This window comes from Gadus morhua, chromosome 8 (assembly GCF_902167405.1).
Source record: "Gadus morhua chromosome 8, gadMor3.0, whole genome shotgun sequence".
NCBI classification, from domain to species: Eukaryota; Metazoa; Chordata; class Actinopteri; order Gadiformes; family Gadidae; genus Gadus; species Gadus morhua.
In genome coordinates, this window is record NC_044055.1 from 11,839,131 (window position 1) to 11,860,249 (window position 21,119).

Consider the following 21,119-nt stretch of genomic DNA (forward strand, 5'->3'; position numbering starts at 1 on the left):
GCACTGTTCTCACACACAAAGAGCGAGAGGACATAGACGCGCGCACACACAAACACTCTCTCTCGCGGAAACTCAGAATCTGACGTTTGACAACAACAACACAACAATCACAACAAGTGTGAATTGACAGGCAGGGCTCGCGGGTTTTGGATTGTGCTGGACCCACTGGACCGACCCTCAAGCGTTGGCTGGACGGTGCACGGATCTCCCCCCGTAGAGAGCGCGCGGGGTCTGCCGTCTCCAGGATGAACCGGACGGCGCGTCTCCGGTAACCGGCGGACCGGACTCTGCGCCCCGGGAACCCCGGACGCGGGTTTGTAACTTACGGTCACATCTCGGACCACCGAGAGCGGACATAAAACAACCCCACCGCTTTGCGTTCACGAGGATGATGATGAAGCAGCGGCGCGCGCTGGGCTGCTGCTGCTGGTGGTGGTGGAGCGTGCTCTTAGCGGGGCTCGCGCTCCACGGCTCGGGCTCGCGCGGCGCGGCGGCGGGCTCCAAGGAGCCGCGGTGCCAGGAGATCACCGTGCCGCTATGCAAAGGAGTTGGCTACAACCACACGCACATGCCCAACGCTTTCAACCACGACACTCAGGACGAGGCGGGGCTCGAGGTGCACCAGTTCTGGCCGCTCGTGGAGATCCGCTGCTCCGCCGACCTGCGCTTCTTCCTGTGCAGCATGTACACGCCCATCTGCCTTGAGGACTACCAGAAGCCACTGCCGCCCTGCCGCGGCGTGTGCGAGCGCGCCAAGGCGGGCTGCGCGCCGCTGATGCGGCAGTACGGCTTCCCGTGGCCCGACCGGATGCGGTGCGAGCTGCTTCCGGCGCTGGGCGACCCGGACACGCTCTGCATGGACTACAACCGCTCGGAGACCACCACCCCCCCGCCGGCGCCCGACCTGCCACTGAAGCCCACCGCCCGGCCACCGAAGCCGTACCACCCCCGCAGGAAGACGGGGTACGGCGGCCGGGTCCCCGGGAAGCCTAAGCCCGCCGTGTCCTCCTCCTCCTCCTGCGAGGCGGGGTGTCGGTGCCGGGCGCCGCTGGTGCCGGTGAGCCGGGACTCCCCGCTGTGGAACCGGGTGCGGACGGGCGGCGTTCTGAACTGCGCCATGCCGTGCCACAGCCCGTACTTCAGCGGCGAGGAGCGCGCCTTCACGACCTTCTGGGTGGGGCTGTGGTCGGCGCTCTGCTTCCTGTCCTCGGCCGCCACCGTGGCCACCTTCCTCATCGACAGGGAGCGCTTCCGCTACCCCGAGCGGCCCATCATCTTCCTGTCGGCGTGCTACATGCTGGTCTCGGCCGGCTACCTGGTGCGGCTGGCGGCGGGCCACGAGCGCGTGGCGTGCACGGCGGCGGCGGAGGGGCCGGGCGTGGCGGCGGCGGGGCAGCACGTGCACTACGAGACCACGGGGCCGGCGCTGTGCACGGTGGTCTTCCTGCTGGTGTACTTCTTCGGCATGGCGTCGTCCATCTGGTGGGTGATCCTGTCGCTCAGCTGGTTCCTGGCGGCGGGGCTGAAGTGGGGCCACGAGGCCATCGCGGGCTACGCCCAGTACTTCCACCTGGCGGCCTGGGTGCTGCCCAGCGTCAAGGCCATCGCCGTGCTCGCGCTGGGCTCGGTGGACGGCGACGCGGTGGCGGGCGTCTGCTACGTGGGCAACCAGAACCTGGAGCACCTGCGGGGCTTCGTGCTGGCGCCGCTGGTGGTCTACCTGCTGCTGGGCTCCATGTTCCTGCTGGCCGGCTTCGTGTCGCTCTTCCGGATCCGGACGGTCATCAAGCAGGGCGGCACCAAGACGGACAAGCTGGAGCGCCTCATGGTCCGCATCGGGGGCTTCACGCTGCTCTACACCGTGCCCGCCTCCGTCATCGTGGCCTGCTACTTCTACGAGCAGCACCAGAGGCCGTCCTGGGAGGCGGGGCTCAGCTGCTCCTGCCCCCCCGCCGAGGGGGCGGTGCCGGAGGGGGGGGGCGCGGCGCGGCCGGACTACGCCGTCTTCATGCTCAAGTACTTCATGTGTCTGCTGGTGGGCATCACGTCGGGGGCGTGGATCTGGTCGGGGAAGACGCTGGAGTCCTGGAGGAGGTTCTGCACGCGCTGCTGCTGGGGCAGCAAGGCGGCGGCGGCGGCGGCGGCGGCGGGCGGCGGCTCCCTGTACAGCGACGTCAGCACTGGGCTCACCTGGAGGACCGGCACCGCCAGCACGGGGTCCGGCCCCAAGACGGTGCCCCTGTCCCGGGTCTGAGGGGCGGGGCGCTAGTATGAGGGGAACGCTCGTCGGTGAGCACCCGCTAATGACTTGACCTGACTGGACTCTAGACCCTGGAGGACTCTGAAGGGCGGACCCTGTTGGACTCTGGAGGTCCTCAGACCTCTTCACCGCAGACTGGACGTCCGACTCGGGTCCACTGAGGCTGATGTCTTATCAGAACTGAACCGTTGTGTCTTAAGGCGTCCACGGCCGTAGGAGTCAACTTTAAGTGAAAGGTTAATACACTTTAAAGTGAAAGATGGATCTACTTTAAGTGAAAGATGGATCTACTTAAAGTTAAAGATGAATAAACTTTAAGTGAAACATGATTCAACTTCAAGTAAAAGACTAATTAACTTTAATTGAGAAATTAATCTACTTAAAGTTAAGATGGATCTCCCCTAAGCCTTACCTTAGCTCGTGTATTTATATCATTATTTGCTGTACATTTATATGAACGTTTTTTATGAGTGTATGGGTGTAAATATGTACAAAGAAAAATCCACTTTGATAGAAGATCTTTATTTTCTAAATAAAACCACTTTTATGGAAATGTTGAAGTTTGTGACCTGGTACTTCCTGCGCTTCTAGATTGTGTGTCATATACTGTATAATGTGGGTACTCCGAGAGGCCATGGTTTAATATTTATTCTTAACTTATAGTTGAATGTTTATTTTCCTAAAATGTAATATGTAATTCATATTCAGCAGCTACTGTTTAAATTCTGGTTCACCACTTGACTGATCTCACAATCGCTCCATTTAATCTGCGCTCCGTTAAATAATTCTCGGCGTCCATACCGGAGGTTTCCAGCCGCCAAACCGGTTTAAACAGTAAACCGGTTCAAATAGTAACAGAATGAAGGCTTGCGATCATACAATGCGCGCGATGGGGGGTCTTTCTGTCTAATCACTCATCCGCCGAGGGATGACGTCACTTGGTCTACCTCCAGTCCCCCCCCCCCCTAGGTGGAGGAGCCCGGGTCCAGGTCTGTGTCACGTTGGAGGTGAGTGGCTGACCCGCGAGGAGGTCGCGATTTTCCCGTCCCGACCGGAACTCACTGACAGGTTAAGGTCCGGGTATACCCCACAAGACCACCTGGATCATCTGAACGTCTATCAGAGCCGGGCTTTGAGACCAGGGCGGTCGGTCTAGTGTTGGTCCTGAACGAGTCGAGTGTTTTCCAGGAGGATTCATACCCCGTTAACCCTGAGCTCCACGTCAGATGCCTGAGGAGATGGCGCCACCTGTTGGCCAACACGGAGGCAGCTCCTCACCAAACACACAACATTGAGGGCCTTTCTCAGAGGCATTTATCCAAAGCGACTTACAATAAGTATATTTGTCAGAAGAAAAGGAGTGGGGGGGAGAGAAAGAGAGACAGAGCGAGAGAGACACATAGAGAGAGGTCAGAGGTCCAGTTCCCTCCAGCCCCAAAGCTTCAATAATAATAATCAGAGGAAACAGGAAATGGTTTGTGGCTCGCCGTTAACGATGGGTTCTCCTCCATAAGGTAAACAGGAAGTCAGCACGCAGACACAGGAAGGACCTCATCGTCCGTCAGCCGGGACACCGCTGACCAGTAAGATGTCTGTTTATCGGTGATGTCATGCCTCTCTGTGATTGGTTGAAACAGAAGCGAGGGCCGCGATTGCTGTCACTATAGGGGCTGCGGGTTCTACGACCTCCAGCTGTGAGGCTGAGCGTCACTGAACAGAGCAGTTTCAAACCCTGACCGTTGAGGAGTGACATCACAGCTGGGTGGGTCCGCCCCGATGCATGATGTGTAGATCCTCCTGCCTACGCTGACTACCCATCTTGCATCTGGGCGAACACTTCTAGAACCCAGCAGGGTTCTAGAACAATCAACAATCCGACGGAATCCACCTGATCACTATCTGATCTCTCTCTCTCTCTCTCTCTCTCTCTCTCTCTCTCTCTCTCTCTCTCTCTCTCTCTCTCTCTCTCTCTCTCTCTCTCTCTCTCCACATCAAAGCCTCCAGTCTGAGGGCTCCCAGGTGAAAGGGATGCTGGGTAATCAATACTGAAGCTTCGTGGCGTCTCTGACTGCTGCTGGACTGAACGACCACTTTCACATCCCTACCCTCTTGTTCTCTATCTCTCCCCCCCCCCCTCTCTCTCTCCCTCTTTCTCTCAGTCTCTCTTCCCCCCCCCCCCCCCCCCCACTCTCTCCATCTCCCTCTCTCTCTCTCGCTCCCTCCCTCCCTCCCTCCCTCCCTCCCTCCCTCCATCCCTCGCTCGCTTGCTCCCTCCCTCCCTCCCCCCCTATCCCTCTATCTATCTCCGTGTTCAATTCAAATAGACTCAAAGTAACTTAAGTAGGCGTATAAAATTAACATTCACTTTGTCAAATCAGTTTCGAAATGAAACAAAGGTAGGTTTGATAGGTACACCGATCTCCATCGCTCTAACTTTATGATCTGTCCCTGTATCTCATATCTGATGTGCGCGTGGTTGTGATTGGCCGCAGTACCCCTCATTGACCACCAGAGGGAGGGAGTCGACATTACTTCCAGCGACTCTCCGCGGACCAACAGCTGCACAATCAGTTCTACTCCTTCATGAGATAGGATCGCTTCCCTGTCGTTTCCGCCGGCGCCACCCGTAGAGGGCTTGGTACCACGAGGTCGGAGGTGAGGGCTCGTGTGCAGAGAGTAGGCTTAGGAGAGCTCCTCACCTCTCAGGGTTCACCGGTCAGGTCAGTGTTGTGCCTGGAAGGAGCCGGACAGCTGTTGCTCTAATTCACCCGGCAGCCATCTTGATGCCGTCCCGGTTCTAAAGGGCGGAGACAACGTGGTGGGACCCCTTCATGTTCATTATAATATCTTCACCGGCGTCGACCCAAGAGCTCACCTGGATTTCACGTACAGGTACAAATAGACGCTAAAGGTACCACAGTAAAAGTACGAAACAACCCTCAAGTATTAAAAAGTCATTTTTATCAATCTCAATTTATATATATTATTTTTGTTACAAAAAATATTTAATTATACTTTTTATTTATATAAGTATATATATATATATATATATATATATATATTAAAGTCAAATTATTTTTAGATAAAAAAATAATATATATATATTGATACAAATGATTAATTGTTTGCGCATATACTGTATATATGTGCTTGTTAGATGACGAACCAAATCATTTGAAAACACAACTTTTGTAAAAACAGATGTTTTTGTTATTTCTTAGCTTTACACATCTCAGCACCGCAGTGCTGTGGTCTTTAAATAATATCTTGGATTAACGTTTCAAATCAAAAGCTTCTTGGGAATCTGAGGTATTTTATTACAAACACATTTCAACACTAGATATAAATGTTCCACCTGCATCACTTCTTCAATCACAAAGATTATTCATGAATTCAACTTTTGTCATGTTCAGAAAACTCTCAGATAAGAGTGATAATAATGAATAGTAATAATAGCTTGATAGTTATATAACTTGATACTTTTTACTGACAATTTCGTTTATTTAGTAAAAACAGAATAGGAACAGAATGAGTTGAGCGTTTGACGTAATAATAACGATTCAATTATAATTATTAAGTTAAATTTGGTCCACTTGTAACAGTCCAAAATCGTACACAAACAATCACTGACCAGAATTTGAAAAATAGAAAATAAAGGCTAATAAATACTTTGGTACTTTGAGTTTCCATAAATAACATTTACAGTTGATTTCACAGTGAAGAACACACAACACAGAGCAATGCATTGTGGGTTATTTCCCCATAAAGGAGCGTTTCTCTTTATGGGGAATGTCTTGTGAGCCCACTGGGAATGACAACACAATCCGGTCCGTCCGTCACACAACAGTCAACCATTTTGACGGGTTGCTAAATAGTTAAACGAGGAAGAGATACCGGGTCATGTGCATCTCCTCTTCCTATTGGCTCCCCTGTTTGACCACCCACTGATTTATCGCCTGTCGGTCAAAACTAACGATCTAATGATTCACTTCCCAACTTTCTAGTCTGATCGGCATTTGATCGATTTAACATGTTTTTTTTCTTTCCTAAAATATAATATGCAGCAGATCTACTATTGGCATTGAAATAACTTGATGGAAACCATGGAAACGGATCGGTGTGGTGGCGGCGGCCTCTGCTGGTCGAAATAAGACATTATGTTCTGAATATGAGGTATTTAAACAAATACCAGCAAACTGCTTCAATGTGCTTTAACTTAGAGACACCGTCGTCTCTTTACATCTCGAGTGTGCGTTTCGATCGGTGCAGTGCAACACAAGGAACAACTAATTATTGTTTGACTGCATTTCAGTGAAGATATCAGTTATATTAATATTAATATCAAATGTTTTCCGTACGTCGAGCCAAACTCTAGAGAACGAGAGCAGAAGCACACAGAGCATCTAACACGCTACCTGAGAGACCCCAGGAGGGAGGCCCCCCCGGGGGTCAAGGGTCAGACGAGGCAGCCTGGTTACACAACCCCCCCCCCCCCTCCCCCAGGGTGGCGAGGGGGGCACTGGAGGGACTGCAATACTGTAGTGTAAATGGTGTGAGACGTTGTTCCCGTGGTAACACACAGCGCCAAGATGAACAAATAAAGATATTTTGAAAGTGGCCAAAAAGAAAGTTTGTTTGGGGAGCAGTTTCTTTTGTATGTGATTGCCACCCCCGCCCCCCCCCCTCCCATTCGGACCACGAGAGTTGAGGCACTGTGGAGGTCAAAGTTCAGATAATGATCCGGTCCTGGACCCAGGAGTGGCGCCGGGCCTTGGGGCCAGAGGTCAGGAGGTTGTTTCTGACCCCGTCCTGGGGTCGTGTCCGTGGCCTCCTGCCGTTGCTCTACCATCTACGGAATGTTGCCGTTGGTTACCGGTGGCCGTCGCAGGTTGCCAGTGGCTACCTGTGTCCTTGGTGACCAGTATCCAGGGCCTGTTGCTAGGATGTGCCAGTATCTATGGAATGTTGCCATCGGTGACAAGTATTCATGGGAGGTTGCCATTGGTTACCATTATCCATAGGAGGGTGCTAGTGGTGACCAGGTTGTAGGGGATAGCGGTTACCATTGTTGGTTGCTAGGGGATACCAGTCTCTGTGGCAGATCGTGAGTTGCTAGAGATGACCAGTGTCGATGGCTGGTTGCTAGCGGTGACCAGTGTCCATGGCTGGTTCCTTGGGGTTACCAGTGGTCATGGCTGGTTGCTAGGCGTTACCAGTGTCCACGGCTGGTTGCTAGGCGTCCCCAGTGCCGTGGCTGGTTGCTAGGCATTGCCAGTGTCCATGGCTGGTTGCTAGGCGTCTCCAGTGTCCATGGCTGGTCGCCAGGCGTCCCCAGTGTCCAGGCTGTTGCTAGGCGCTAGGACAGGATGGCGGGGACCCAGGGGACGCCACACAGGTTGTCCACGCTGGACCAGCGCTTCCTGGACGCACGCCGCACGTCCTTATAGCGGTCGTCACACAGACGGGAGATCGCCTGCAGGGGGGGGGGAGGGACAGCATGAGGAGAGAGAGAGACAGACAGACAGCATGAGGAGAGAGAGAGACAGCATGAGGAGAGACAGACAGGCAGAATGAGGAAAGGAGGAGAGGCAGACAGACGGCATGAGTACAGAGAAACAGACAGATGGTCTGCAGGGGGGGAGGGACAGTATGAGAGACAGACAGATTGACAGACCTCTAGCTTCTGGGCCTTGTCCCTGCTGAGCGGCTCGAGGGGGAAGCTGAGGTTATTGGCCTCGGCCATTGAGCGCAGGTCGAAGTAGTACTTGGCGTAGACACTGGACGGCACGTTGATGTTGAACTGCAGCAGCTCCAGGAAGTCGCGCTCCAGCTCGTTCCTGTTGAGGGAGGCGGGACTTCCTGTTAGACTACCTGCTAGTGCGCTAGCCACGTAGGCAATATGTCTTCTCTTTCCCTCCTCTCTTAACCTGCTTTCCCCACAGTCTTCACTGCTCTGTCCATGAATGCACACTGGGCCCAGCCTAGCTTGGTTCAGGGTTTGAGTTAGCTTAACTTGGTTATGGTCTGCGTAAGCCTAGCTTGCGTTTTGATCTGTTATCCTAGCTTGCGGACTGGATCCGTTAACCTAGCTTGAGGTCTGGTTCTGTTAGCCTAGCCTGCGGTCTGGATCCGTTAACCTAGCTTGAGGTCTGGTTCTGTTAGCCTAGCCTGCGGACTGGATCCGTTAACCTAGCTTGAGGTCTGGTTCTGTTAGCCTAGCCTGCGGTCTGGATCCGTTAACCTAGCTTGAGGTCTGGTTCTGTTAGCCAAGCCTGCGGTCTGGATCCGTTAACCTAGCTTGAGGTCTGGTTCTGTTAGCCTAGCCTGCGGTCTGGATCCGTTAACCTAGCTTGAGGTCTGGTTCTGTTAGCCTAGCCTGCGGTCTGGATCCATTAACCTAGCTTGAGGTCTGGTTCTGTTAGCCTGCGGCCTGGGTCTGTTAGCCTAGCATGCAGTCAGGGCCTGTTAGCCTGGCTTGCGGTCTGGATCCATTAGCCTAGCCTACTTTCGGAGGTCACCCACATGTCCTCGACGGTGATGTCCTTGAGGATCTGGCAGTAGTCCACGTTCCAGACCGCCTGGTCATCCCACACCTTGGACGCCAGCAAAATGGCGCCCAGGACGATGCGTTTCCAGTTGCCGGGGCCAATGGTCATCTCCGCGTACGTCAGGAGTCGCTCCAGGTACACCTGGCCGGAACCAGACCGAACCAGATTATATAACGATAATATCGTCATTATTATCATTTTTATTATTGATTGGTCAGAGGTAGTGTGGTTACAGGGACATTCAGTCAACTCCCTACACAAGCCACCTCAAACATAAAGTCAACCACCATCACAAACATATAGTCAACTACCTCCACAAACATATAGTCAACTACCATCACAAACATATATTCAACTACCTCCACAAACATAGTCAACTATCACAAACATAGTCAACTACCATCTAAAACCTATAGTCACCTACCATCACAAACATATAGTCAACTACCATCCAAAACATATAGTCAACTACCATCACAAACATAGTCAACTACCATCACATTCATATAGCCAACTACCGTCACAAACATGTAGTCGTCTGATTGGTTGATCAATAGGATGTGGGTGCAGTAGTGTGATGACCAGAGCACCAGTACCATGCATGTAGTTCATCTTCATAATGAATGTATCAGAAGAGCCCAGTTCATTGATCCACTGACCAGGGTGACGATGGCGCACTCTGCGGTGAGCTGGGCCGAGCAGAACAGCGTCCGCACGAACCGGTAGATCTGCTTCTGCTCAGGGTCCTGATCATTGTAGTCCGCAGGGACCGCCGAGTTCTGGAGGAGGAGGGGGGGGAGTTTTAGGAGGGATGGAGGAAGAGGGGGAGGAGGAGGTGGAGGAAGAGGAGGAGGGGGAGGAGGAGGAGCACCAGCAGGAGGAGGAAGAAAAAGAGGAGGAGAAGTAGAAGAAGTAGAAGGAGGAGTTTCAGGAGGGGGAAGGGGAGGACAGAAGCATCTAGGATCTAAATGGTCTAATTGACATATTCTCACTGAGGACCAATAGGAAAGCAGTGTGTACCGTGAGGGGGTGGAGCTTCTCGTCAAAGATGTCCTGCACCGTGCCGCCATGAGAGTCTCTGGAAGCACACAGACACAGGTCAGACAGACACACAGACATGTCAGACAGACAGATAGACACACAGACAGGCACACAAACAGTTCAGACAGACAGACGGACACACAGAAATATATACCTTGTTATTATGAATTTATGTTATATTTGGGATATATCTGGGACCAAAGCATCCCATGACGTATATACCATCCCTTCTCAGAATCCAATGCAGTAGAAGTGTTTTAACTTTGAACGTTTCCTCACCGGTTTTTGATGTGGTAGAAGATGGCCAGGGCCACACTGTAGAGACACACACACACACACACACACACACACACACACACACACACACACACACACACACACACACACACACACACACACACACACACACACACACACACACACACAGTTAAGATTCAAGTACATATAGTTAGTTGACTATATGTTTGTGATGGTAGTTGACTATGTTTGTGGAGGTAGTTGACTATATGTTTGTGAAGGTAGTTGTCCTTCTATTTGCTATGGTAGTTGAACTTCTGTTTGTGATGGTAGTTGACTATAGGTTTGTGGAGGTAGTTGACTACATGGTTGTGGAGGTAGTTGACTACATGGTTGTGGAGGTAGTTGACTACATGGTTGTGGAGGTAGTTGACTACATGGTTGTGATGGTAGTTGACTATATGTTTGTGGAGGTAGTTGACTATGTTTGTGATGGTAGTTGACTATATGTTTGTGATAGCGGTTAACTAGATAGTGCTGTTCTAGAGAGTGGAGGTTGGTAGTTATATTCAGTGACATTACCATTTTATGGTGTACTTGAGGTTAGGCTGGCTCACTGTGCTGTCATCCAGGAAGATAGTGGAACAAGAGCTGTGTTTACACCTGGTGTTGGACTGCTACACAGACAGACAGACAGACAGACAGACAGACAGACAGACAGACAGACAGACAGACAGACAGACAGACAGACAGACAGACAGATTAAAGATTGTTGTTGTTATTATTGTAAGGTTATGGGTTGTTATTATTGTGAGGTTAAGGGTTATTATTAAGGTCTTCATGGTCTTACCCTGGGTTCCATCAGGTGTGTTAACTAAAAGGAAAGAAAGAAAGTTAGGGTCACAAATGTGTTCAGAATCTACGGTAAAACATTCAACACCAAGGCTGACATAATGGTTTTATTAAGCTCTATTTATACTCTTTATTAAGATCATCTAGTGTACTGTTAACGTGACTTTGATAACAAGCGTTCTCGGTACCATTGTAATAAAGACACACTTACATTGTTGATGAAGATACTCTTTCGCTTCTCTCGCACTAAGAGAGAACAAAACAACCAATATCAGACCGTTGTTCCAGACGGGAAAGGAGGTTTTACTGTGGTTGCTAGGCAACCAGGAGCCGGTTTCATTACAAGCACCGAGGAAGAACTCCTCACCAAGATCACAGGAGCGGTTATTAACAACAGATAACATAGGTTTGTCATAGAGGTAGTTATTTAATTTGACAGTCAGATGGTTAGTTAGTCAGTTTGTCTGGAAGTTACAGAGTTATTTAATTTCTAAATACTGAGGAATCACAGTTGAAACACTCAGGAAGCTTGAGAGTGCGGGAAGAGAATTAAACGCTGGTTTAGACCAGCAGAGGGCGCCAGAGACACACAGTGGCTCACACTTTGACCGTTCAAAGGACACCGACAAACCAAAGGTAATTATTCTGGAGAACGATACCGGTACACTAAATGTCATCTTCTGCTTCAAAGTGAAAAGTTCATAGTTCCCTCCGATAAAAATAGTAACAGATAAGGCTTATGCCTGACTGAGATTCATGCCTGTATTGATCCCAGACGGGGAATGTGGGGGTCACAGCAGGAGAGCAGCTTGCCAGTCACACCACCAGGGGGGAGATCTCCCCTCTAGTGACATCACAAGTGGGAATGTCCCCCCAGACGGACCAGGACAGGTCAGCCTCACAGCTGGGGGTGCGAGGAGGAGGAGGAGGAGGAGGAGGAGGAGGAGGAGGAGGAGGAGGAGGAGGAGGAGGAGGAGGAGGAGGAGGAGGAGGAGCTCACCGTCAGTCTGGGACTTGCTGAGGAACATGGTCCCGGCCCGTGGATGGTCGGCAGGGTTGGACTCCATGTTGAGCTCTGGAAAAATACGTTAGGCCATCACTCTCAGGGTCACCACGGCACGAACATCAGAGCAGAAACGGCACCAGAACCAGCTGTCTGTTAATGGATCCCACGACCAGCTGACAGGGGCCCGTCGGCTAATGGCTGGGAGCTGAGTGGAACCAGTCGGCTAATGGTTCCCAGAGTCAAACCAAACCACTGAAGAGCAGCGTTCAGCTTGTATGCAACACACTAGGGGTGGGAAAAACAATCAATTCTTCGATGCCTCGCGATTCTGTCTAGAACGATTCCGTCTCGATTTTCTTATTACATTTGTTATTCTCCTGCAACATTCTGTTCGACAGAGAGGGATAATTTGAGTAGTTTTAAAATTATTTAATTTATCTTCAATGTGTATTGGCCGATCTGATTTATCTGGACGCGATTGCGATTCAGCCTACGCATTGCATGCACGTAAACTCACAACCAGACACAAGAACGACAAACAAGTTCTTATTTGTATAATTGACTAAGAGCAGCTTTTTCTTTGATGACATAGAAGAGGAAGATTTGAAAGAAAAGAAAACAAAATCTGTTTATTTTTTACATAGTTCCATATTGTGTTGTAATGCAAGCTGCATTGATTATGGAATTGTTCATAGAAAGTCATATTTGTGACAAAAGCTTTTTGATCATCACAAAGGTAGGAAGTGATTAGCAAACTCTGAGTACCAAATTCAGATGTATATACTATATATTTTGGAAAATCCCAAATGGAAATGTACATAAAAAAAATTGCTTCGAGATGCATCAATAATCGTTTTAGAATCGAATCGTTGACCTCTAAATCGGAATCAAATCGTGAGGTGCCAAGAGATCCCCACCCCTACAACACACCGCTGGAATCAACTTCCTGAGGATCTGAGACCTGGCTCCAACCCGAACCGCGTTTAAATAAAGACGACAGACCTGACATCAGTACAACAGAACCAGTAGAGTTAGTCTGATTCAAGTGAGCCGTAAGAGCAAACTGGAGGGGGTTTATGGTTAATTACCTGATAATGTACAGTGACATTATCAGGTTGTGTGTGTGTGTGTGTGTGTGTGTGTGTGTGTGTGTGTGTGTGTGTGTGTGTGTGTGTGTGTGTGTGTGTGTGTGTGTGTGTGTGTGTGTGTGTGTGTGTGTGTGTGTGTGAGAGAGAGTAAATGTTTAAAGACCAGCGCTGTCATTACTGCTGACCCTTGGTACGTAACACTTAATATTAACTCAGTCAGTGACGCAACCACTCCCATCAGACAGCTCCCAGAATGCTTAGCGGTGCCGATACCTGATCTGGAGCAGCTCAGCTAAACAAGACCCAGTCCTCGGTAGAGCACACCTGCACAGGTAACCTGAGGCCAGGGGCTCGCCTGTCAGCTCAGCCCGTTCCACAGAGCAGAGACGCTTGTTTTGGTAGTAGTTTGTCCCAGTGGGGACTTTTGTTTTGGTAGTAGTTTGTCCCAGTAGGGACTCTTATTTTGGAAGTAGTTTGTCCCAGTCGGGAAGCTTGATTTTGTAGTAGTTTTTCCCACTAGGGACTCTTGTTTTGGGTGTAGTTTGTCCCGGTGGGGACTCTTATTTTGGTAGTAGTTTATCCCAGTGTTTACTTTTATATTTCTAGAAATTTGTTTTTTATTGGGAACTCTTATTTTGGTAGTGTTTTTTCCAGTAATTAACCCTTATTTTGGTAGGGTTTCTTCAGTGCAATGAACCAATTAATAACTCCTTCAGCAGGATCAATAGACTTCTTTAGACCCAACCAATCAATTGCATGGACTTTATTAAGGCCATCTCATCCTAGGTCAATTAACCAAGCATCACAATAAAAGTGTGTGAACCTCCTCATCAGAGGCCATATTGACCCAGTCCCATGGAGTACAATGTGTCTGCTGCCGGCCTAGATAACATGGTAACCACATCAACCATGTGACCAACTCCTACTGTCATTGCGTCATCATTGACACCACTGCGCAACAAATTATTCAGGAATCCAAACTATGAAGTACGCTCCTAACTGTGAACAACATGAGGAGCAAGGCCAGCAGGACTGCGATTCCCACAATGCCATTCCCTCTGGTCTGAGAACTGCTTCACTCTGATCATAATTCATTCACACTAGGATGGATTGTTGACGTATTCTATTATAATAAATAAGAGCAAGGCACTAGCACTTCAGGGTTAGAGGTTCTAACCCCTGTGCAGCTCAGTACATACTGATCTGAGCTGTGAGTTACTTGCTCTGCATAGGGCAAGTAACTCACACAGCAGGGTACGTGGTTCGATTCCCTGTGTAGCTCAGTATGTAGAGCAAGGCAGTTACACTGCAGGGTTAGGGGTTTGAATCCCTCCCTGCGTACATTTCTGGGGCTTTAGGTTCTGTCTCTGGCCTGCAGCTCATAAAACATTCATAGCTCACTGTTCGACTTTCCAACGGGAGCCTCGAGCAGCTGACGGAGCCGACGGTCCCTCAGACCCGGGCAGTAAACAAAGAATTCACACAAAGGAGCGTCTATCAGAGGCGTCATCCGCCGCCTGCGTGCCACACATGACCCCGAGTGAATGAATGAATGAATGGATGGATGGATGGATGAATGAACGAACGCATCCAGGCACAGCGGGGGGACGACAATGGCCGAATGTGAACTGGAGGAACCAGGCCCGGCTAGGTTCCCCTCACAGCCTCTCTGCGGGACCGTTATGTGAGGCCAAAGCTCTTCAGACGTTAGAGGCCGGCCTGAGACGCCCCCCCATCCCCATCCCCATCCCGCGGCCCTGGCACTAACGGGAGAGTCCCGGTGTAACGGGAGACCTTACCGTCGACGTTCTCCCGGTCGCTGATGTGCTGCAGGTTGCAGCCGCTGTCCTCACGGCTGATCTCCGGTTCCGTGAAGGACTCGAGCCTCGCGTGGGCGTTCCGCCGCCGCTTGGGGCTCGCGGGCACGCAGCAGGAGGTCGTGCCCCCCATCGCTGCCGCGCGACGCTTTGTACCGCCGAGCGTCGGAGGAGGAGGAAGAAGAAGCCCGTTAACCGGAGGGTCGGTTCACCCGTTCCAGTCTCACGGGGACCCCATGACAGCCTGCGGGTGTCCTGATATTCACGCCGTGATAAACCGTCCAAGGTCCGCGCACGATTCAAACCCGATGCCGCGGATGGTAATCCGCCGTGGGAGTGAATGGGCGATGGGCGATACTGCGCACGCGCGAAGGGTCGGGCCATCCGTGGACGATGGAAGACATTCTTGGATGTCTGTCGGATCACATCCACCAGTACAGAGCGGGGAGGCGAGAGTTGCTGTCCTCGCGAGAAAACGAGTAGAGTGTGAGAGAGTGAGATAAGTTCCCTGATAGAAACTGCATCTCAATCTATAAGTATTAGTAAACCTCTACTATGGACCGCAGAAATAAAGGGACGTTACTTAGGAGGAGACAGACGCCCATCATGAAGTCATTACCCTGATCGCAGTTCACCGAGATCATCGCTAGAGGTCACCAGAGACTGAGTCCAGATCTTTAACGCGTCAAACAATTCATTTATAATACAGCTGTATAATAGGTACTACAAACAAAGACATTAGAAAGTTAATATAACAATGTAAACAATATAAAATAAATAAAAAGGGCTAATACTCGATCTTACAACCTCTCCTCCTTATCACCCTTTCCAACGGCATCATAACATATTTATTATAGTTCAGTTTCATATCTAAAAATGTTAGTTGGATGAACTATGAGGCACATTTAACCTATAGATCCACTCCCGTTGTAGGAGTCTTTGAACTGAATAAAAACACAACTTGCATAACAAAAATATTTTATTCAACATGAGGGAAAGTTGTGAAAGTCGTCCCAGCGGATATCCTGCTGGGACATGAAGATATGAATGATGACACACAGGAACTTTAACTACTACACGTTCTGAGGGCTGCAGTGCGAAGAGGACCTCCATCAACCTCAGGGATTCACTCATCTCACTCTGTCATCTCACTCTGTCATCTCAAACACATGTTAGTAAAACAGTGACGTTATAAACAAACGGAGGGGATAGAAATGCAAGTGGCTTTGGGAAGGTGAAGACAAAGATGACATTTCTAATTAAGCATTTTATCGGACTACAAAAATACAAATCTGGACTACAATCAAGTTGGAGGGTGCAGCGCGACGGTGGACACAGAAACTAGGTTCTCACCAGAAGAACCCAATAAAAACACGTTTGTAGAGGAATGCCTGGAGCTTGAGGGGCGGGCGGTGATTGGCTGACTATCCGTCTGTCTGTCTGTCCGTCTGGTTGTCTGGTTGCATTGGCAATCGAGCTGTGTGTCTGTCTGTCGGCCGATGACTTGCTGAGCACTGAGCTCTGACCTGCACGGGGGGGGGGGGGGGCAGCCCGGTTAAGGCCCCCCCGCCCCCAGGACAGGAAACATATAGGCCTCTCAAGGAAGTACCCCGTCTTCCTGCGCTGCTTCCTGTTCCCCTGACATGTGACTGGTCACATGTCCGCTCAGCGTTTAGAAAGTGGTTTCCAAGTTTCAGTTTCAACATAGAAAAAATCTCAGTCTCAGTCTCGTTCCAAACCCCCCCCCCCCCCCCCCCCCCCCCCCCCCCTCCCCCTATGTCAGCTGTCCCGTCATCCGGAGGCGGTTGCCGTGACGACTGGGAGGCCCTACTTGTGGCAGTAGATGTCCTTGAGGGTCTTGAGCTCCTGGATGAGGGTCTTGTTCTGGTTTTCCAGCACGGCCACACGGTTCTCCAGACACTTGACGTACTCCTTCTTCTTCCTGCGGCACTCCCGGGCCGCCTCCCTACAGACCGGGAGAGAAACAGGTACTGAGTACACACTACTACACAATATTACACACTAATACACACTAATATAAAATACTACTACACACTACTCCCCCCTAAAGACTGAGACACATGTATGGATTACACACTACTACACACACTACAGACCAGCAGAGATACAGGTACTGAGTAAACACTACAACAGACACAACTACACACTACTACACACTGCAGTCATTAAGGAGCAGGTAGGGGTTAGAGGTCAGCTTGCTCGAGGAGGCCAGCAGGTAGAGACATTAGGGATCGAACCCACAACCTTTCAGCTGAAGTAGCATGGCCTTCACACACACACAACACACAGACCCCGTCCTCCTCCTCCTCACCTGTTCTTCATCAGTCTGACCTCCCGTTTGCGCGTCACCTCCTCACCACGAGGGGCGTGGCCTCCAGACAATGACATCACAGCCCCCTGGGCCAGGTCGGAGTCTGGCGAGCGCAGCTGATATGCCGGGACGTCTCCAGTGGCATCTGAGCATGGGGGGGAACTCAGCGGTCAGCGCTATGACCTCATCTGGTTATCATCATCATCATCATCATCATATTAAAAATCCACCTTCTGTAAACATTGTGCAAACGACCTCAGAAAAAAAAAAAAAAAACACCTGGGGTTGTTTATTGTCTATGATTGTTGTTATTTTATTATTGTTTGTTGTTCGTCTTGTCCTTTCCTTCCTGAGGAAGTCGTTCCTCCGGCGTTTCAGGCAGTTGTCATAGCAACGGTCGGTAGCCACTGCCCGCTAAAAAAAAAAAAGACTGAGCCGCCGCTCAAAACCGATAGTTGTAACGATTTGTAATTATGTAGCCTATTTATAATTCACCTATCCATCCACGTCAAGTAATATATTGCAGTATGTTCGTAAAGGAGAAGTATTGAGAAGGCAGGTCTTTCTGTGTAATGACGCTATAGCTGCGGCTACTCGCTTCCCTTGTGACCCCCGCGGTGACGGTTGGATATAGCCGAAACCGACATTAATACGACTAGACGTCTGTGTATACCTGTCAAACACACACACACACACACACACACACACACACACACACACACACACACACACACACACACACACACACACACACACACACACACACACACACACACACACACACACACACACACACACACACTATACCCCAACATGACGATTTTATTATTATTGTAATCCAGCCATGAACTGCCTGCGGTTTGATTGTGGTGACGTGTTGTACGCGTTCGTGTGTGTGTGTGTGTGTGTGTGTGTGTGTGTGCGCGCGCAGGGCAATGTGATAACACAGCACTGACGTCAGTTTGTGCGTCTTGCCTCGACCATTTTTTTTGCATTTTGTTTTTCCTGCGCGTGTTCCAGGAAAGACGGTGACGTCAAACTGACCAGACTCCTCCTCCGGGAACACGCAGACGCACACACGCACACATGCAGACGCACACACGCACACACGCAAAGACCAAACTGTTGCTAGCTAGGTTAGCCGTTCACTCACGGAAATATCTAACCAGCTCATCGCAGGGACGAAATTAGCAAGCTAACTGTTGAGACACAGTGTAGCACAAGCTAACCGCACACAGACGAAGCTAACAAGCTAACCGTTCAGTTGTGTAGCGCAAGCTAACGCTACACAGACGAAGCTAACGGAGAGCTAGAAAGCTACACAGAACTGAGGCTAACACAGGAGCTAACGACCGGCCAACCACCCAGAGGAGTCCTCACTTCTCCACATCTATACTCTGCATACTTCCTGTTACTAGGAGTCGTGTCTCATGAGTAAATAAGTCATTTATTAAAAAGCAAACAAATAGGGCAACTCTGGAAAAAGTTTTGTGAAATGAACAACTTGACTATTCTGACTTGTCTTGTCATAATATAAATTGTAGGCAGAAGTGAAGCAGCTCCTAGGCTCATAAAACAAACATGAATTCAGTACACCGCCTTTGCCTCCTGTGATTTAGAGACTATCATGTTTAACACAAGGTAATTGTGTTAGGCACCAGACTTATCCGCACCTTACTTATCTTAGCCCAACAGTTCTAGAAACTACTACAACTAAAATAGCCCTCACCAAATGGAGGTTGCCCTCCAGGTCAGAACACACTGACACAGAGAGGACACGGACACAGTGAAATCTCCACAGGAAACTACAAATGTTAGAGGAAAACAAAGCCTACCTGACTCAGTGTCGTCCCCGGTGACAGCCATGTTCCACGCCTCCAGACCCACAACACCCCTAAGAGTCGCTCTCAAATACAAATTTCCTCAGCCCTGTCCCACAGAGTGTTCTTCACTCTGTCTCTCTCTTCTACGGTTCTCTCTGACCCAGTGTCTCTCACTCTCTGATTCTCTCACTCTCCCTCACTCTCTTGCTGTCTCTCACTCTCTTGCTCTCTCTCACTCTGTTTCTCTTTCACTCTCTGGCTCTCTCTACAACTCTGTTTCTCTCTCGCACTCTCTGGCTCTCTCTCTCTCCGTCTCCGTCTGGGTTCCTGTACACTAGAGTGGTGACCCAACAACGTTTGACACCAGATTACCATTAGGGGTGGTGACATCACGGTGACGTCACCGCGGGTCGCTGCATGCTAAGCCCGTGGGGGGGAGGGGAGGAAGAGAGGGGTGTGGGTGTGTGTATTAATAGACCTTGTGACGCAACCGGGTAACAAACAAGAGGATATTGTGTCCCAGGCGAACTGTGAGCACTAACTACTGTGTGTGTGTGTCTTTATACCTATGTGTGTGTGCCTTAATGCCTTTGTGTGTGTGTTTGTGTCTTTATACCAATATGTGTGTGTGTGCCTTAATGCCTGTGTGTGTGTGTGTGTGTGTGTGTGTGTGTGTGTGTGTGTGTGTGTGAGCCTTTATACCTATATGTGTGTGTGTGTGTGTGTGTGTGTGTGTGTGTGTGTGTGTGTGTGTGTATGTGTGTGTCTTTATACCTATGCATTTATGCGCCTTTATACGTGCGTGTATGTTACTGTACCAATATAATGTTGCTCTTCTGACACATGTTCTTTTGTAAGTCATTTTGGATAAGAGTGTCATCTAATGCCCTAAATGTAAATGTGTGTTTGCCTTTATACGTATGCGTGTGGGTCGTGTAAATATCAATCGTAACTATAATATACAATCAAATACATATTATACAGTATAAACCAATGTTTATATAATAACTAGTCAATTGAAATGGAATTTCTATACATTCTCCTCGGATAGTTTGCGTTTGCATTGCCACTGGAGCCATGAAGTCTGATACTGAGGCCAATCGACTGACATCTTTGTTGTGTAGATTACTTTAACAGTCTTGCAGCCTTGCAGACATCTCCACTTCCCCCATAGTGTATTGCACTTTAACTTGGCCTCTCCCGCCAAGCCTAAACTCTCCACGATGGTCAAACATGATGGAAAAGTTTCCTAATAGGAATCATGTTAACAAATTGTTTCACTGGATGTATGCTTGGTAACTTTGCTGCCCGTCTCTTCACCTGATCAGGCTCTAATATTAAATCAAATATTTTGCTGGCCTGATCTTTTTAAATCCAGCTGCTAAATACATTTTAGGCCTTCATTTTTAATTCTGTTTTATTTTGTTGCATGAGATGTTTTTATGTGAAGCACTTTGAGCCTGCCTTCTGTATGAAATGTGCTGTATAAATAAATTTGTCTTGAAGTAGTTTACAGACTACGGACTACAGTGCGTTGATTCACTAAAGTGAACCAGACTGAACCGCGGCCCCTCCAGACGGCTGCAGGGCAGCCACAATTATTGATGGACGGTACCTGGCAACCCAAAGCTGACAGGAACAGGTAAGTCATGTAGAGTCTTGGTTAACCGCTAGAGGGCCACTTGTGCTCATATTGACATGTTATCATACACTCATACTTGGTGCATTAAAAAAATACATTAGACTGCTTTGTAACACACTACAGCACTTTTCCTCTAACATAAGTGGTTGTAGTGTTTTGTATTTCTTGAATTAATTTGCATTTGTGATTCTTGAAACCACGTTTATGTTACCGTGGACCTGAGATGTCATTCATGGGTTAAAACTGTGCGCAACCCTAACTTCAGATCCAACCCTTTTTAAACAGATCAATTATGGGATTGCATTTTTACTGTTGCTTTGCATCATCTAAAAGCTGTGCTGCCAGTAAGGAATATGCAATCCAACCACTAGACCAGGGGTCACCAACACAGTGCCCGCGGGCAGGGCCGTTGCACCAAATCCTGGGCCCTGTATACAAGAAGTACTTGTATAAATTCTTTTTTTATTGCCATG

At 49.4% G+C, this 21,119-nt stretch overlaps 3 protein-coding genes across 4 annotated transcripts; 1 reads left to right on the top strand and 2 right to left on the bottom strand.

Annotated features, from left to right (window-relative positions):
- Window positions 1-11: 11 nt before the first annotated feature.
- Window positions 12-2,817, top strand: LOC115548773 (frizzled-8-like). Its single transcript, XM_030363606.1, has one exon. The coding sequence runs from the start codon at window positions 389-391 to the stop codon at window positions 2,252-2,254; it is 1,866 nt and encodes a 621-aa protein (XP_030219466.1). The 5' UTR covers window positions 12-388; the 3' UTR covers window positions 2,255-2,817.
- A 2,703-nt stretch (window positions 2,818-5,520) lies between these two features.
- On the bottom strand, window positions 5,521-15,678 carry LOC115548777 (cyclin-Y). Of its 2 annotated transcripts, none has more exons than XM_030363614.1 (11): window positions 14,832-15,678; window positions 11,939-12,013; window positions 11,150-11,184; window positions 10,937-10,960; window positions 10,669-10,760; window positions 10,129-10,164; window positions 9,829-9,886; window positions 9,468-9,587; window positions 8,783-8,949; window positions 7,935-8,097; window positions 5,521-7,733 (listed from the first exon to the last, which is right to left on the bottom strand). In XM_030363614.1, exons 1-11 carry the CDS (start codon window positions 14,980-14,982, stop codon window positions 7,617-7,619), a joined length of 1,038 nt encoding a protein of 345 aa, XP_030219474.1. In that variant the 5' UTR covers window positions 14,983-15,678; the 3' UTR covers window positions 5,521-7,616. The 2 variants fall into 2 exon arrangements, with proteins under 2 accessions (XP_030219474.1, XP_030219473.1); XM_030363613.1 differs by having other exon boundaries at window positions 5,522-7,733; window positions 10,669-10,763.
- A 132-nt stretch (window positions 15,679-15,810) lies between these two features.
- On the bottom strand, window positions 15,811-19,370 carry LOC115548778 (cAMP-responsive element modulator). The gene is made up of 3 exons (XM_030363615.1): window positions 19,017-19,370; window positions 17,182-17,326; window positions 15,811-16,815 (listed from the first exon to the last, which is right to left on the bottom strand). The coding sequence occupies exons 1-3, from the start codon at window positions 19,045-19,047 to the stop codon at window positions 16,677-16,679; spliced, it is 315 nt and encodes a 104-aa protein (XP_030219475.1). The 5' UTR covers window positions 19,048-19,370; the 3' UTR covers window positions 15,811-16,676.
- Window positions 19,371-21,119: the final 1,749 nt, after the last annotated feature.